Genomic DNA, 18,543 nt, shown 5'->3' with positions numbered 1-18,543 from the left:
TGAAAACCAAGAGTAGTGGTCAGAGTCTGACCTAAAGCCCTGAGCTTAGGAAGAAAAACGTGCCCATGGTGAAAGTAGGCAAGAAAGTTACAAGTAAGTGCTCTGTAAAGCACTGGCAAGGACCTTAGACTCGACTGTCTCTTGAGACCTACCAGTGCTGTAGGTCCCTGAGCATTGTGTACCTCACTTCTCCATCCTCCACACTCCAAATCCTTTAGTCTGAGTACTTCTTTATAAAATTCTCTCAAATATTTAGTTTTTTCCCCCATTCTTGATTTCTTCTCTGTTCCTTCTGATAGTGTGGAGGCCACATTGGGGGAAGAGATGTATAGGGATGTCTAGGGACTGGCTGTGGCCACTTTCCCACCTGTACCTGAGTTCTTGCAGAATTGTCTCACTGTCCTTGCCTTCAATCATAAACACCCCATCCATTTCATCCTCAAATACATTACAGGAGTAGGCAATGTTTATAGCAGTCTCTGTAGGAAAGGTAATACAGGTCTCATTTTAGCTGGTGTTTATAGATTGGGACAGGGCTGTCACAGAGTATAGTTACACAGTCACTAATAGTGGGCTTAGAGCCCAGTTGTCTACATTTGTCTTGGATACAAAGTGTATCTTTCATCAGTCAGTGAAAATCATATCCAAACATTGACAGACAAGTGTCTACTTGGTACAGATTTTTGAATAATTTATTAATAACTAGAACCATTCAGGCTTAGCCTTCTCTAAAAAGCCTCCCCCTATTGCTGAAAATAATATCTGTCTATATCCACTTCTCTAGGCAATCAGGATGTATTTCTTTGAACATCACTGTGCCCATTTCTTTCCTTTCCTTTTTTTTTTTTTTTTGGCAGTACTAGGAATTGAACCCAGGAGTGCTGTACCACTGAGCTATATCCCCAACCTTTTTTAAAAAAATTAAATTTAATTTTGAAACAGGGTTTCAGTAATTTGTTCAGGCTAGCTTCAAACTTGTGATCCTATAGCCTCCGTTTGGGATTATAGGGATGTGCCACCACATCCAGCTCTATGCTAGATTTTATGGGGGACTAAGGCATGTTTAAGTTGTATCCTTCCTTTACGTTGGAAAACCTGGAATTTGGAAAAAATTCATACTAAGGAAAACATTTTTAAAAATGAAGTCCTAAACCCTGGTTACAAGTAGTATCAAAATTCAGAAGAGAGTTTGCAATTGTCACAGAAACTCTTGCAGGAAGGCCTTAATGAATGAATCAGTGTTTAGGGGTGCTTGCTTTGGCAGCACATATGCTAAAATTGGATGGATATAGAGATTAGCATGGTCCCTGCATGAGGATGACATACAAATTTGTGAAGTGTTTCATATTTTCAATACTTGGGAATAAATTTAACAAAGGAGGTGAAAGACCTCTAAAAGGAAAAGTATACAACACTGAAGAAAAAAAATGAAGACCACTCAGAAGATGGAAAGACCTCCCATGTTCTTGGGTAAATAGAATTAAAATAGTCAAAATGGCCACATTACCAAAAGTGTTATACAGATTCAATGTAATCCCCATCAAAATACCAATGATATTCTTCACAGAACTAGAAAAAATGGTCTAAAATTCATTTGGAAGAATAAAAAACAGCCAATGCAATAGTCAAAGCAATCTTGTAATGATGGAAGCATTACAATATATGATCTCAAATTACATTACAGAGCTACAGTAATAAAAACAGCTGGGGTTATGGCTCAGAGGTAGAAGAGTGCTTGCCTCACGTGTGAGGCATTGGGTTCGATTCTCAGCACCACATATAAATAAATGAATAAAATGAATACAACAAAGATCCATAAAAACTAAAAAAAAATATTAAAAACAACAACGTGGTATTGGCATCAAAATAGACAGGAAGACCAATGGAATAGAATAGAAGACACAGAGACAACCCCTCATAGTTAACTCATCTGATACTTGACAGAGGAGCCAAAAATATATGTTTGAGAAAAAGACAACGTTTTTAACAAATGGTGGTGGAAAAACTACATATCCGTCTGTAGAAGAATGAAACTAGATCCCTATCTCTCACCTTGCACAAAAGTTAAATCAAAGGGATCAACAACTTGGGAATTAGGCCCAAAACTTTGCAACTTTTAGAAGAAAACAAAGGTTCAACAATCCAACATATTGGCACAGATACCAACTTCCTTAACAAGCAATAAAACCAAGAATCAATAAGTGGGATAGCATCAAATTAAAAAGCTTCTGCACAGCAAAGGAAATGATTAAGAGTATAAAGAGACAGCCTAACAGAATGAGAGAAAATCTTTGCCAGTTACTCCTCTGATAGGGGATTAATATCCAGAATATATAAAGAACTCAAAAACTCCCAAATAATTCAATCAATAAATGGGCAAAGAAATTAGACAATTCTCAAAAAAAAAAAAAAAAAAAAAAGAAAAAGAAAAAAGAAAAAGAAATACAAAAGGCCAATAAATATGTGAAGAAATTTCAACATTCCTGGCAATCAGGGAAATGGAAATTAAAACTACACTGAGATTCCATCTTATTCTAGTTAGAATGACAATCATCAAGAATACAAATAACAATAAGTGCTGGTGAGGATGTGGGGAATAAGGTAAAATAGATTGTTTTGGTGGGACTGTGAATTAGTACAACCATTTTGGAAAGCAATATGGAGATTCTTCAGAAGAACAGGGATATAACCACCATATATGGACCCAGCTATCCCACTCCTCAGTATCCAAAAGAACTAAAATCAGCATATTATAGTGAGACAGGCACATCAATATTTACAGCAGCACAATTCACAATAACCAAGTTATGGTACCAGCCCAGATTCCTGACAGTAGATGAATGAATTAAGAAAACATGGTATATATACACAGTGGAGTTTTACTCAGTCATAAAGAATGCAATTATGGCATTTGCCAGTAGATGGATAGATCTGGAGAGTATCATGCTAAGTGAAATAAGCCAGACTCAGAAAATCAAGGATCGAATGTATGCTTTCTCTCATATGTGGAAGCTAGAGGAAAATATGGGGGAAAAAAAGGAAGTGGTGGTGGTGGGGTTTGGATATTGCAAGGATAGAGGGAAGATCAGTGGAATAGGAGGAGACTGAGGAGGAGGGAAGAGGGACAGGAAAGGGGAGAAAATGCAGAATGAATTTGAAAAAATTATGCTATGTACATGTATAAATATAACAGTGAATTTAATCTTTATATATATCTGTAAAGCACCAACTAAATATATATAAATAAATAAATAAAAGGAAGACCTGTAGGGTAGAGGAAGAGGAATAGGGGGTGGGAGGACAGGAGGGAAAGAGGAGGCACCAGAGACCAAAATGGAACAAATTAAATTTTTCATTCTTGCATGATTATGTCAAAATGAACCTAACTATTACATATAATTATAATGTACCAATAATAAAAAGAAATCTTTTGAGCTAAAATCTACTACCCCCCCCCCACACAAAAAAAAAAAAGTGTGCAGAGAAAGGAAAAGGTATTTCAAGTAGGGAAACAACCCAAACAGACCCTAGAGTAGGAATTGGTTTGTTTGGGATATATTGAAGATAATGGTTATATTAGGATGCAGATAAGGATGTATAGGTAGCAATGGATTACCAAGAACTTTTTTTTTTTTTTTTTTTTTTTTTTTTTTCAGGAATGGGGATTGAACCAGGGGTGCTCTCCACTGAGCCACATGCACAACCTTTTTAAATTTTTGATACAAGATCTCCTAAATTGCCTAGACTGGCCTTGAATTTGTAATCTTTCTGTCTCAGCCTCCCAAGTCACTGGGATTATATAGGCATGTATCCCCCATGTCCAGTTTCAAGTTCTTGAAAACCAGATAGAGTCTTGACTTTTATAATGTAGAATCCCTGTAGGTCCCTCAGTAGAGGAGTAACATCATAAAATTTGTATATTTGAGGAAAATTAAACTGATAATTGAATATAGGCTATCCTGAAATTAGTAAGGGCAAGAGACAGATCAGTTCAGAAATTTTTGTAGAACAACAACAATGGATGAAGATTGAACTAGGGTGATGACACAGTCAAGAGGATTTTCAGAAGAATTGGTGGGTCATGCTAAGACAAAGGATCTTGGAGACAACAGAGAGTGTATAGTCAAAAATAACTTTAAAGTTTTTTAGCCTAGCTACCCTGGAGGTTGAAAAAGGAGGATGGCAAGTTTGAGGACAACCTGGGCAATTTAGGGAGATCCTGTCTCAAAATAAAAGGGCTGGGAATGTAGCTCAGTGGTAGAGCACTTGCCTAGCATGCATGGGGCCCTGGGTTCCAATACTGGATTCAATACTAGAAAAATAAAAAAAAAAAAGATTTTAGCTTTTAAGTTCCTGGCTGAAACAGGGGTCATGTTTGGATTGTCTCTATGTCTTCATTAAAAAATATAGCATCTGACATAAAGTACATGCTCAGCAAATTGTATACAAAATTAGACATGAAGGTATCTTATAAGGACTTCATCTGAGTTACAGGTATTTGTCAAGAAAATTGGTAAGAAAAAAAGGAAAATGAAGAAGGAAAGAAATGGTTGAAGTGGGTGAGGAAGAGGATTTTGCAGGCTAGGAGCTTTCTTTTACCTTGCTTATCACCAGTTAAAACCCATATTTTAATTTTGGCTTTGTTCAGGGTGATGATTGTCTCAGGTACTCCATCTTGCAGTTTGTCTTCTATGCCTGTGGCTCCTAACAGCTTCGAACAGAGAGATCAATGAGTGAGGAAGAGAGGGAGGGAGGGAGGAAGAGAGAGAGGGAGAGAGAGAGAGAGAGAGAGAGAGACAGAGAGAGAGAGAGACAGAGAGAGACAGAAACAGACAGACAGCATTTAGTGCTACCCAACAACTGAACTGGCACTTCAGTGTTCTCTTTAGTGAGCTAGCTCTGTCCTGGAATGAGGATCCTGGTGGCATACTTATACTCAGCATACTTTGCCTCTCCACGTATACAACTTTTCAACCACACATTGAAGTCAAATTTAGGAAATTAGTATTAGGGACCAGAGAGGGGAGAGACTTGCCTGAGTCATATATGAAGTTATGTGCTACCTCTAAACCATCTGTTTCTCAATACACCTTCACTTTCCTTTGCTGCACTGCACACTTCCTGGCCTCAAATGTGATGGGTTTTAAGGAAGGATCTGTATATCCCACTCCAGTTTCCCTTCAGCCCTCAAAGGGCTTCTGTGTACTTTGCTATTGTACCTACTAGAAATCTCTAAGGTTTTCAAGACTTTTTCTCACACTAGATTAAAAGAATCTTGGTTCATCACCATGCTTTCTCTCTCTAATAACACAATAGTGCTGAGACAGGGATGAGCCCCTCAGGCTGAATGACTGATGAACTACTGAATGATTCTACTAGGCCTCTAGAAGGACTGAATGTAGAAGGAGAATAGGGATCTCTACATTTTCCCTTTGGTGTCAGTTATTTCTCTTTATAGCAGAGCTGGCCTGGTCAAAAACTTCGGGGTCATCATTAACATTTCTTTTTCTCATCTTCTATAATTCAATCCATCAGCAAAATCTGTTGGCTCCACCTTTATAAAAAACATACATAATTTGACCATTCCTGACCACTTCTACTACTTCTGTCTGGTTCAAGCCATCATCCTCTCTCATCTGTACTACTGGCCTCCTTTGGGTCTATCCTACAGTATAAATCAACACTGCAATCAGACTAATGACCTTAATAAAAGCTTGATATCACCTTCTCTGATTGAACTCTTCCATGGTTCCCCACATTTCACAGCGAGTCCTTGCATCAGCCTATGATGACTCTCTCCCTGCTTGTCACATTGCCTGTCCTTTCATTCTCTCCTCCTTACACTGCTCCAGCCACACTGGCTGACCTGCTGCTGTTCAACTAACAAGTAGGCCTGATCCTGTGTCAGGGTTTTTTTTTTTTTTTTTTCTCATGCTATTATTCTGTCTGAAAAGCTCATTTGCAAAGCCAGAGAGCTGCTTGGCTTGTCACTTATTTTTTTTTCAGGTTTTTAAAAATAGCTTTTGTTTTTTAAAAGTTATTATGTGCATTACAGGAAAGCAGAAAGAAACAGAAGCAAAAAACAGCCATCAAGTTACAAGCAGCTTAGTTGGACATGTCCCTCCAGGTTATGCATATACATACTCAACATCCTATTTTGTATGACTGAAATCATAGAGTGTATCATGCTTTTTCACACATCATGAATATTCACCAATTCAAAATACCAAAGCTACATGAGTATTTTTAATAAATAATAATACACTACACCAGTTCAATCTGCTAGGAAAAACTGTAGTCCTTTCTTGGGGACAAAAATTTCACTGAAGACAGAAATGGCAACAGGCCTCTAGATAGACATCTTGGCAGAGTTACAACTAAAAACAATGCAGGCCCTTAATGCTTGATTTAAAATGAATACACCAAGAATACAGAATACCACCAAGCATATTTCTAAGAGGGTTCATTATCAGATTACTACTACTAAAATATTAGCAAGAATTGCATGTTCCCAGTGAATTAAAGTATTCCCATAGTACAGCCAGAATATGCACACACATCAAGGCTCACATCAAAATGCAAACCCTTGAACACTCGCTCCCATCTCTCCCTGTGTGCTTCCTTCTGCCACCTGCTGCAGCCTAACATAACAAGTCCTGATATGCACTGCCCAGAGATAAAAAATTCCATGGCCAAGATGCATCTTTTCTATCAATTATAACAAAAAGATATTTATACGTTGGTTAATTGACTAGCTCTACTTCTTATGATACACTGTCACCTCAGGACTATTTAGAAGCTTAGATGTTGTGAAATAAAGGATGAACTTTGTGCACAATAAACACAAATACTTTGCCAAAAATGCATATATAGATCTATGGTTATAATCTAAAAACTTTAGAACACTTCCCCTCACACTTCCTCTTTCTCCCTCTTCTCCCTCTTCACCATTCCAGTGACTGAGTTCAGCACTACCTCCAGCTCCAAGAGGTGGATTAACAAAGGTCATTCCCAGAAGATAGTTCTTCCTAAAAACTAACAAAATGATATTTATATAGGGATTATTATGCTAATTCTAAAAAACTTTGGGCATTAAACTTATTCTTTAGTGCCCAAAATTTTAACTAAAATGCACTTATAACAACTGCTAGACAAACTGAACTAATAATGTAAGGGGCACAGATCACTTCTCTCTGCATACTTTCTCCACTCATGATCCACTGAACCTGAATATACTCTCCAAGATACCAAGTTTAACAATTCCATTCCCCTAAATTGCTTGCCACTTTCTTCAAGTCTTCAGATCTCCTCTTCACAATGAAGACGAACTGCCCTGTGTAAAACAGCAGCAATGCCTCTGGCCCCTCTAAAACACACAGCATCCGCTGACACTCTCTTCCTGGCCTAATTTTCCCCTGTAGTGTTTTTACCATCTGATATACTATATATGTGGCTTTTTGTCTGTTTTCTCTACTGCTATAGGCACAGTATCTGGAATATAGGAGCACTAATAAATATATCCAATGAATGAATATTCTTGACCTGATTACTCCATCAATTTGTTCTGAATTTCTTAATCTGTCAGATCTTGATTTCTTATAGACTACTTAGTTTTTATGAGCAGCTTTGGGGATAAGAAACACTGCCAGAAAGATTTTTTTAAAAATTACAACCAGTGCACTTTTCACTATGGATCAGAACTCCAGGGCATACTGAATCAGCTTGGATTCCAATACCCAGCCTCCTTGACACAAAACTGTGGGCTTTCCTGTTGAACCTGCCTGTCTTTCTTCTCAGAGACAGTCCACACCTGCAGATCCTCTGGATGCCACTCTCAGAACCCTTGCTTAGTTTACTGGCTGCCACCACCACCATTCTTGTTCCCAGTCTGTCCCCAGCCTCCTCACACTCACCATCAGGTCTTTCTCAATCTCTGCATAAACAACTGATAATTTAATTTCCCTATCTTTCGTAGACAGACATGCCTCATTGTGCTTCTTGCTCCAGGTGTTGAAGAATTTATCATCCAACTCTCGGTAGGCCACCATGAGGGTGCGAAGTCCATCGCTGGCAAAATCCTGGAAGACATTTGTGTGTACCAAGTCTAGGCTGGGTTAAGGCTGAGTTTAAAAAGTGAAAGACTGACCCCAGAAGCTCCATCTGCCTGCTAAATAGAATGCAATGGTTAGTACTATGGAGTTAGTGCTTAGTCTAAGCAAAAAACCACTCTTGAACTTCCTTAGCAAAATGTCCCAAGGATAGGGCCAGCATAAACTAAAAGATTGAGAATGCTTCTAAACTATAGCCTTTAGCTATAGTTTACCTAGAGTTAGCTATTATTTCCTATGTGTTTCTGGGGAAACCAAGTCTTCTAGGTTTCTTATAAAATTGGGATAATAATTCACCTTCTACATAGAGGCTAGTGATGACTGTGGCATGAAAATGAAGGGAAAGCTGGGTGTGGGAGCACACACCCGAAACTCAGGATCCTGAGTTCAAAGCCAGCCTCAGCAACTCAGTGAGGCCCTAAGCAACTTATTTAGACCCTGCCTCAAAATAAAGTTTAAAAAGGGCTAGGGATGTGGCTCAGTGGTTGAGCACTGGTTCCATCCCTGGTATCAAAAAAGGAAAAAAGGAAATAATAAAGTAAAAAGGAGTTTTCATTAAAAAAAATGATGTTACTATTCTTTTACAAGCATACATTTGTTTTAATTTTTCTTTCTCCTTCCTTCCTCCACCAAATACTCAATGGACATCCTGCACATCCCAAATGCTTATGTATTTGTCTACATCAGTTGATTAGTTGATTAGCTGCAGCTCAGTTGATTAGCTACAGCCAGCTGTGTTAATGAGACCACTGTTGAAATGTTTTTGGGTGAGTTAGCATGTTTTTACTCCTTGGCCTGTGTTATAGACTGACTAACCATAGCTAACCCTCTTGCAGGAATATATTTTTGGTCATAAGGAAGGTGGGGTGAAAATGTGGGTGATTCAGGACAGAACTAATATCCATCCAAGCATGGGTTAGAAACAGATTTTATGTAGGGAGAACTGCACATGAGCAAGAATTTTACATTATTGTCACTAGAATTAACTACAAAATAATTCATGTTGGCATTATAAAAGCAAAGAGAAACATCATTTGCTCTTATTCCATGTAATTCCTGAGTGATATTAACTGTCAAGTGAAATCAACAAAAGTATATATGTAGGAAATGACAACTCAAACTTCTGTTGGTAGCCTGCGATCATCTCAGGGAGACTTGTTTTTTTTTTTTTTTTTTTTTTTTTTGGTACTGGGGATTGAACCCAGGGGTACTGTACCACTGAGCTACATCCCCAGTCCTTTTCATTTCTTTTTTTGAGACAGGGTCTTGCTAAGTTTATGAGGGTCTCACTAAGTTGCTGAGGTTGGTCTTGAACTTGCGATCTTCCTATCTTAGCCTCCTAAGTCACTGTAATTACAGGCATGCTCCACTGTTCACCTCAGAAACCTTCTTAAGAAGGAAATGATAATGGCAGAAACTGGTTTTTTTATAGGATAAAAGCACTTACCAAGCTTAGTAAAACACAGATTCATTAATCCATTTAACAAATAATTTAGCACCATGCTTTAATATTATCTTTTATCCCTATTATATCTTTTTCTTTTCTCTTAGTACTGGGGGGTGAACCAACCAGAGCCTGGGGGCCAAATCTTATCTACCATCTGTTTTTGTATGACCTGTTTGCTGCTCCCTGCTTAGAGGCTCTGGAGCTGTGCTTTTGCATAAGTGGGTAGTTGGAGCTTTGATTTTATAGGTTTGGTATCAATGGATAGTAGAGTATAGTGTAGTCAGGCCTCACTATAAGTGTCTATTAAGGTTGGTAGCAGGAAGCATGTCACAAATATCTAAAGCAGTTTTAGGACAACCCTTTGAAGCCAGTCCAGGGAAATGTTCTCTGAGAAAATACCCTAACTCATGTGTTCTGTAAGGTTAAAAGATAAGAGATTATACCATTTTAAAATACTGTAGCCTCTGGGGACCAGTGTAAGCTACAAGAGGGGTCTTGTGTAGAACACTTCACTAACTTCATTTTTTAAAAAGTTTTCTTTTGTAGTTGTAATGTACGGCATGCCTTTTTAAAAAATTGGTTTTATTTATTTATTTGTTTTATTTATATTTTTTATGTGGTGTTGAGGATCGAACACCAGGCCCTTGCACATGCTAGGTGAGTGACTACCACTGTGCCACAACCCACCCCTTATTGTTTATTTTTATGCAGTGATAAGGATGGAACCCAGTGCCTCACCATGCTGGGCAAGCGCTCTGCCACTGAGCTTCAGCCCCAGCCCCACTGACTTCTATTTTTTAACAATATATAATCCATATGCTATGAAATTTACCCTTTCATACTATACATATCAGTAGCTATTATTATTATATTATTTGATACTGGGATTGAACCCAGGGGCATTTTACCATGGAGCCACATCTTCAGCCTTTTTTGTTTTTTGAGACACGGTCTCACTAAGTTGCTTAGGGCCTTGCTGGTTGCTGAGGCTGGCCTTGAACTTGTGATCCATCCTCCCTCAAGTCTTTCCCGAGTAATGTGGATTACAGGTGTTCATCACTGTGCCTGTCCATTTCAGTAGCCTTTAAAAAGTATATTCACAAAATTTGTGCAGCCATTATCACTATCTCATTCCAGAACATTTTTATCACCCCCAAAAGAAACACATGTCCGTTAGCTGTCATTCCCCACTCCTTTTCCTCACAACTGCTGGCAACTACTACATTCTTCTTCTTCTTCTTCTTTTTGATACAGGGGATTGAACCCAGAGGTCCTCTACCACTGGGCTATACTCCAGCCCTTTTTATTTTTATTTCAAGGCAGGGTCTCACTAAGTTGCTAAGGCTGATTTCAAAGTTGCAATCCTGCCTCAGACTCCTGAGTTGCTGGAATTACAGACATGCACCACCATGCCTAGCTCACTAATTTTTTTTTCCTAGTGTGGACATTTCTTATTAATGGATCATAGAATATGTGGTCTTTTGGTTTTTTTTCATTTATCACAATGTTTTCAAGTTTTATTTATGTTATAGCATATATCAGTACTTCATTCTTTTTATTGCCAAATAATATTGCATTGTATAGATATACCACATTTATCATTTGTTGATGGACATTTGTGTTGTTTCAACTTTTTGGTCATTATGAATAATGCTGTTATGAACACTCATAACAATTTTTTGTGTGGAGGTATATTTTCATTTCTCTTGGAAATACACATAGGCATGAATTTCTGGGTTATATAAGTCTATGCTTAACTTTTTGAGGAAATACCAGACTGTTTTCCAAATGGCTATGCCATTTTACTTTTCCATCAGTGATGTGTGAGGTTATAATTTCTCTAAACCCTTGCCAACATTTATTATTGTCTGGTTATCTATTTTATTTGAGTCGTTGTATGGGGTGTAAAGTGATATTTCATGTTTTTTATTTGCATTTTCCTAATGACTAAAGATGTTGAACATCTTTTCATATGCTTATTGCCTATTTGTTCTTTGACTTCTGGTTATATATATTGATGTAGAGTCACCTTGAAATAGCCAAATCAAACAATTTTCTTCAATCTATTGATCTTATTTTATATATTATATATATACTATATATATATATATAGATATATATATATATATATTTACTTTTTACCTGACCCACTCTCCATCTTGCCCTTTGTTCTCTCCTTATTTCCCTAAATCTTTTGTATATCCATGCTTAGGGGTAGAGACCCCAGAGGGTATAGATATGGTTTTCTTTTCATGTGCCAGCAGGCTGGAGTCAGTCTCTTTTTGATATATCCTAAATACTAAAGGGAGAAAGAATAAGATAGGGATAAGGGAAGTGCCCCTTGGGGATTTTACCCTGTAGATGACAGAGGGAGGTATCAAACAGCTCTCTCAGAAACTTGGGCCTGGAACTTCCTGCTCCGGCTCTCATCATGGCTGGAGGATAAGGCCTTCCATATCAGCAAGCCCTCTTCTGAACCAAACACCAGGTCTGATTGTGGGACCTCCTGAGGTAGGAATACTCAGGGATCACATAACTCTTCTGATTATTTTAAATGTTCCCACAGATAAAATTCTTGTCATGCCTATGGGGTGCTGTCCCAACTCAACTCTTTGACATAGAAGTTGGCAATATAGTCAGTGAGAATTCCACATTATGAGACAGTTTTAGTCTTCTACCAGCTAAAGAGACACAGATACCAGTGTACACCCACAGAGTGAAATAGAGTTCCTGAAGCTTCCTTATGCTGAGAGAATTACAACTATCCTTGGCTTAGGCAATGCCAAGGAAGCTGAGACTGTCATGTTCTCTGTCCAGCACAGCATAGCTACATCTACATATCACCTGGCCTTTTCCCTATAAATTGTAACCACTTATGTGGGACCTGCAGACAGGCAATCTAAGCTGCTGCTCCTCAGTTTTGATCAAACTGCATAAAATTAATTTTTCCATTGTTTGTCTACTTAAGCAGGTGGGTAGCTGAATCTGACCAGCTGGAATCTAGGCAGGTCCTTGGCCTGCTGGTAACTAACAGAAATAAACTGACATGGGGACACATTTGTCCCCATGGACACATGTGAAACATGTATCCAGAGGCACATCCCTCTCCTGCAGTCTAAAACACTTACATCCAAATGTTCCAGGGTCACGTTATTAAGGGCTACACAGGAACGATGAAGTAGCTCAGAGATGATGGTGTCTGCTCCTTTGCAGAACAACATTACCCGATTTCAGGAGTTCTCACTAAAGATAAACAAATTAAGGCAAAATAACCATTTAAGCCTATTGTTATAAGAACTTATCTGGGCCATTGACGATTGATAGGAGGCTATTCCCATGACATTTGTTTGTGCTGCCTTTGGAGGCTAAGAACTCAGTGAGTGGTCACATAGGAGAAATGATGTGGAAAGGGCTGGTGAGAGTGACCAAAGGCACTTATGGAAGGAGTTCTTCCATGGGTTAATGTCCAGCTGTGGAAGACTCTGATGCAGAATGGCATTTGGCCTCTCAATTCCAAGTCCCAGATCAAAGCCCAATTTAATAAGGACAAAGGATGCAAAATGACCTTCTTTCTTTTCAGTCTGAGGCCAAACTAATTGAGAAAGCAAGACAGTATAAATTTTCCCTACACAATTCACCTCTCAGTATCAGGGATTGGAATACCCCCACCCTTGTGGAGAGACCAAAATTCACCAGATTGCTTGATTCCCTTATGTTAGAATGGCATAATGTTACATATAACCTACAAATATACTCCTATATACTTTATTGTCTTTTTTTGGGGGGTGTTGTACCAGGGATTGAACCAGGGGCATTCGACCACTGAGCCACCATCCCAAGCCCTATTTTGTATTTTATTTAGACACAGGGTCTCAACTGAGTTGCTTAGCACACTCACTTTTGCTGAGGCTGGCTTTGAACTCGAGATCCTCCTGCCTCAGCCTCCCAAGCCACTGGGATTACAGGTGTGTGCCACCGTGCCCAGCACCTATGTACTTTAAATCATCTCTAAATCACTTATGATACATAATGCAATGAAAGAACTATGTAAATAGTTATAATAGTACATTGTTTAGGGAATAGTGACAAGAAAAGAGTCTGCACATTTTCAGACAAAACTTTTTTTTTTTTTTTTCCTTTTTGGTGCTAGGGATAGATTCCCAGACCTTGTGCATGCTAAGCACGCTATGTACCAATGAAATACACCCCAGGCCTGATGCAACATTTTTTTTTCAATTATTTAAAATCTATGGTTGGTTGAATCTTGTGAAACCTAAGAGGGCTGACTGTATTATTTGCTTCTATTGTTACACCATGTTCAGGCTTTATGATTTATTCTCTTTCTTATTTGACTTTGAGGGTGCTGACAAGCCACTACTTAGAAACACTAGAGAAAGACTTATTAGTACATGGTAGCAAACTCCCATATATGTATAAGATAAAATTCAAAGGAGATACGAGAGAAGGGGAATGGTATGTGTTTCTATTTGAAGCACAGTACCTGTGAGAAGACACATGATTGGGAGAAGACATTTGTTGTAGATAAAAGAGAAAGTCAATTGTGAATATGAATAAAGGGCAAAGAAAGGGAGACAGCTGACTAGAAGGGACACCCACCAATAACAGACATCCTCTTGCGTACACTGCTGAAGTCCAAAATAGCCAGCAATTGATAGACTCTGGTTTTCCCATTTCGACCACTGTGATAGTCTCAGACGTGCGGGAACGGAACACAAAGCCAAGGTTTCTGGCAGCAGTGACCAGGGCACCTTCATCTGGGGACTGAGCCTGGTACACCAGCTCACCTGACAGGAGAGAAGAGGGCAACTAGAGCCCACAGAGATGAGCTGCTGAAGTCCACCCAGAAGTGACATTGCCTTCCAAGTGGCTTAAATAAAGATGGAGCCCAGGAGGGTACATCTTTCCTCAAAACTTCTTCATAAGTTTGGTGCTAAAAAGGTAGGTTGCATAAAACATGTCAGTCTCTTTTCCTTTCCAGTATTTTCAACTGAGTTAATATTACACAGGTAACTGATATTTGCAATGCTTACAAACAAAACACAGGCATTACTTTCCAACTTTATGGGTAAAAAATGGGTTCAGAGAGCTTACTAAAAATGAGGTTCCTGGGCCCCACCCAAACGTACTGAATCCACAATCACAAAATTTGGGAGAAGGGTCTAAGAAGTTGAAATTTTAATAAATCTCTTAGTTGATTCTCATGCATGTGGCATAAATTGCTGCCTAAGACTGGCCACACGTGGATAAACACTGCTATGTAAAAGACTGATGATTTAGTAAGCAATTAAAAAATTATATATATGTTACCACCTTTAACTCACCCTGAGAAGTTAAATGACTCACTCTGTTGAATTAGCTTTCAATCTGATATTAATCAGGATATTTCTAGAACTCCTTTGTTAGACTATTATCACAATTTGAGATATCTTTTGGACAATTTCTCTTTTGAAGGTCAGTTTGATTTTTAAAACAGGCATCATCAGAGTCTTATACTTGTGAACAAGGAAGGTAAGGGATAATTTTAGGTAACATAAATATCTACTGAACAGCTAAGGTCAAATATGCTTCAAATAACAGCATCTTGTTGCAATGGCAGACACAAAGAAACATGGTGGGGAGGGAACTCACAGGACCAGGAGATATGAGATTTGGATTCTGATGTCTACCTTCCAGGGTTTTGTTGTTGTTATTATTGTTTTGTTTTTGGTAGTGGGACTGAACGTAGAGATGTCTTGCCACCGAGCTACATCCCCAGCTCTTTTTAATTTTTATTCTGAGACAAGGTCTCACTAAGTTGCTTAGGGCATCACCAATTTGCTAAGGCTGGTTTTGAACTTGTGATCCTTCTGCCTTAGTCACTGGGATTACAGGTGTTGCCACTGCACCTGGCTTATCTCTATCCCTCTGAACTATAGGATTTTAGGCAAGTAACTTAATCTCTCTCTCTCTTTTTTAAGCAATTTCTTTAAAAAAAATTTTATAGTTGTAGATGGACAGCATGCTTTTATTTATTTTATGTGAAGGATCAAACCCAGTGCCTCACATTGCTTGGCAAGCATCCTGCCACTGAGCCAAAACCCCAGCTCACAATTTCTTTTAACTTCAGTTTTCCTTTTCAGTAAAATTGGGATTTTTTTTCTGTTCTACCTACTTCAGAGAGTTATTGTGAAGATTATAGAATATAAATGAAAGCTATTTATAGAACTATAAAGTGACATATAAATATAGGGTATTATTGTTGGTAATATTAAAAGTATTTACTTTAAAGGACACTTCATTTTGTTGTGTACATCTCTCTCTCTCTCTCTCTCTCTCTCTCTCTCTCTTTCTCTCTCACCCACGGGTACTTTAACAACGAGCCACTTCCCTGCCCCTATTTTGAGACAGGGTCTTGCTAAGTTGCTGAAGGTTTCACTTAGTTGCCGAGGCTGGCCTCAAACTTGGGATCCTCCTGCCTCAGCCTCCCAAGTTACTGGGATTACAGGTGTGCACCACCGCACCAGCTACGTTTTTTGTTTTTGTTAAGAAAAAATATCTTCTTAAATTATAATCAGTCATTTCTCATTCATGGTTTTTGAAAAGGTTTGGATAAATTAATGGATGACTTTGCTACATTTGGTTACTGAAGAAACTAAGATAAACTAGGTGTGGTAGTACACACCTATAATCCCAGCTACTGGTTAGGCTAAGGCAGAATGACCACAAGTTCAAGGCCAGTCTGGGCAACAATTTAGTAAGACCCTATCTCAACAACAACAGCCAAAAAACAGAAAAAAAAAAAAAAAAAAAAAAAAAAAAAAAAAAAAAAACCTAAGAGGACAACTCAACTCATTATTTAGAAAGTCTTGTCAGAGATAGTGTGACTACTCTTGGGGACTATGTGACAATATCACAGGGCCTTAAGATCATAATTTCCCTAAATGGCATGAAATGTGAACCCTATTCAAGGACTGAATCTTTCTTTAAACCAAGAGGTATCCAGCTAAGCATGGTGGTACATGCCTGTTAATCCCAGCAGCTTGGGAGGCTGAGGTAGGAGGATAACAAGTTCAAGGCCAGGCTTGGCAATTTAGCAAGACCCTGTCTCAAAATAAAAATAAAAAAAAAAATTTAAAAAAGAGCTAGGGATGTGACTGAGTGGTTAAGCACCCCTGGGTTTAAGCCCTGGTACCAAAGAAACAAACAAAAGTTCCTAAAACCAAGGGGTGGTTTCCTACTTGAACATCTCCCAGTTCATTACTTGTCTCGACTGTCGATTCCACTGCAGGACAGTGCTCCCCCTTTGAAGGTTCTTTCTTAGATTAAGCCATTACAAATCATATCAAACCACCTACGCTATGACACATTCTCAGTCCAAGAAGCCTCAGGCCTCCCTTACCTTCTACCTTCTCTTGTGACATCACGGTATGACATAATGAGAGGGAGAGGAAAAACATATGCACCCAGTGATCTCCTTTTTTTACTGCTTCCATCAAAGTCTGGTCATAAAATGAACATTTAGGACTGGACAGCTTGTTGTAGAAGTCACCTTCTTCTTTCTGGAACATATAAGCCAGAACAAAGTTGTCAACAGCGTGATGTTTTATAGGTCAACTTGGGTGCAATTTCTAGAATGTGATGAGAACTCTTAAGAAGATGAGAAGGGAAAAGCAAGATAAACACTGGGCTGGTTTCTTAGGTACTTACAGCTCTCACCTGGACCATCCAGTTGCGTGGGCCACAGAGGTCCTTCCTACAGAAGACAAGCTGAGCACTACCTGGCAGACCCTTCTTTTTTAAAATTTGTTGTTTTTAGATACATGACAGTAGAGTATATTTGACATATTATACATGCATGGAGTACAACCCATTCCAATTAGGATCTCATTCTTGTGGTTGTATATAATGTAGATCTAGTTACACTGGTCGTATATTCATGAGCAAAGGAAAGTTATGTCCAATTCATTCTTTCCTATTTCCATTCCCCCCCCCTTCCCTTCATTCTCCTTTGTCTATTCCAATGAACTTCTTTAAAAATTTTTTTTTTACTTGTAGAGGGACACAACAACTTTTATTTTTTTTATGTGGTGCTGAGGATCGAACCCAGTGCCTCACATGTGCTAGGCAGCTGCTCAACCACTAAACCACAATCCCAGTCCTCCAATGAACTTCTATTCCTCCCCTCCTGACCCTCCCTTGTTGTGGGTTAGTATCTACATATCAAAGAGAACATTCAGACTTTGTTTTCTCTGAGACTGGCTTATTTCACTTAGCATGATAGTCTCTAGCTCCACCCATTTGCCAGCAAATGCCAAAATTTCATTCTTCTTCATGGCTGAGTAATATTCCACTGTGTATATATACACCACATTTTCTTATCCATTCATCTGTTGAAGGGCATTAAGGTTAGTTTCATAGCTTGGTTATTGTGAATTGAGCTGCTATAAACATTGATGTGGCTGCATCACTGTACTATGCTTATTTTAAGTCCTTTGGGTATAGACCGAGGAGCATGACAGCTGGGTCAAATGGTGGTTCCATTCCAAGTTTTCTAAGGAATCTTCATACTGCTTTCCAGAGTGGTTGCACCAATTTGCAGTCCCACCAGGAATGTATGAGTGAACATTTTCCCCACATCCTCACCAATGTATTCTTGATAATTGCCATTCTGACTGGAGTGAGCTGGAATCTCAATGTAGTAATGGAGTTTTAATTTGCATTTTTCTAATTGCTTTTTTCATATATTTGTTGATCATTTGTATTTTCTTCTGTGAAGTGCCTATTCAGTTTCTTTGCCCATTTATTGATTGGATTATTTGGGGCTCGCCAGAGTCACGCGCCGTGCTTTCCTGCGAGGGGAGCGGCGAGGCTGCAGCCGAGGCCCCGCCTCCTGCGGCCCGCGCTCCGCCCCGGCGGGCGAGGTCTGGCGACGTGGTGCTGCGGGGCGCTGGAACCCCGAGAAGCTTGGGGCCGCCGCCTGGTCGCCTG

The 18,543-nt window shown here is 38.9% G+C and overlaps 2 protein-coding genes across 2 annotated transcripts in view; both read right to left on the bottom strand.

Moving 5' to 3' along the window:
- The window catches only part of LOC306644675 (phospholipid-transporting ATPase FetA-like), a 190,977-nt gene that overhangs the window by 53 nt on the left and 172,381 nt on the right, over positions 1 to 18,543 (bottom strand).
- Positions 6 to 17,572, bottom strand: LOC306644682 (phospholipid-transporting ATPase FetA-like). Its single transcript, XM_079111828.1, has 5 exons — positions 16,955 to 17,572; positions 14,173 to 14,360; positions 7,914 to 8,078; positions 4,600 to 4,711; positions 6 to 479 (listed from the first exon to the last, which is right to left on the bottom strand). The coding sequence occupies exons 1-5, from the start codon at positions 17,121 to 17,123 to the stop codon at positions 253 to 255; spliced, it is 861 nt and encodes a 286-aa protein (XP_078967954.1). The 5' UTR covers positions 17,124 to 17,572; the 3' UTR covers positions 6 to 252.

This window comes from Sciurus vulgaris (genome assembly GCF_902686455.1).
Source record: "Sciurus vulgaris genome assembly, chromosome: 15".
In the NCBI taxonomy this organism is placed as follows: Eukaryota; Metazoa; Chordata; class Mammalia; order Rodentia; family Sciuridae; genus Sciurus; species Sciurus vulgaris.
This window is presented reverse-complemented; position numbering and strand designations above follow the sequence as displayed.

What these genes read in the sequence shown, in the direction of transcription:
- LOC306644682 (XM_079111828.1), bottom strand. Translation starts at nt 17,123, where the DNA reads ATGTTCCAGAAAGAAGAAGGTGACTTCTACAACAAGCTGTCCAGTCCT. An exon ending in GTCACAAGAGAAGGTAGAAG is followed by an intron (nt 14,361 to 16,954) that starts GTAAGGGAGGCC and finishes CTCTCCTGTCAG; the next exon opens with GTGAGCTGGTGTACCAGGCT. An exon ending in AGATTGAGAAAGACCTGATG is followed by an intron (nt 4,712 to 7,913) that starts GTGAGTGTGAGG and finishes CTCTGTTCGAAG; the next exon opens with CTGTTAGGAGCCACAGGCAT.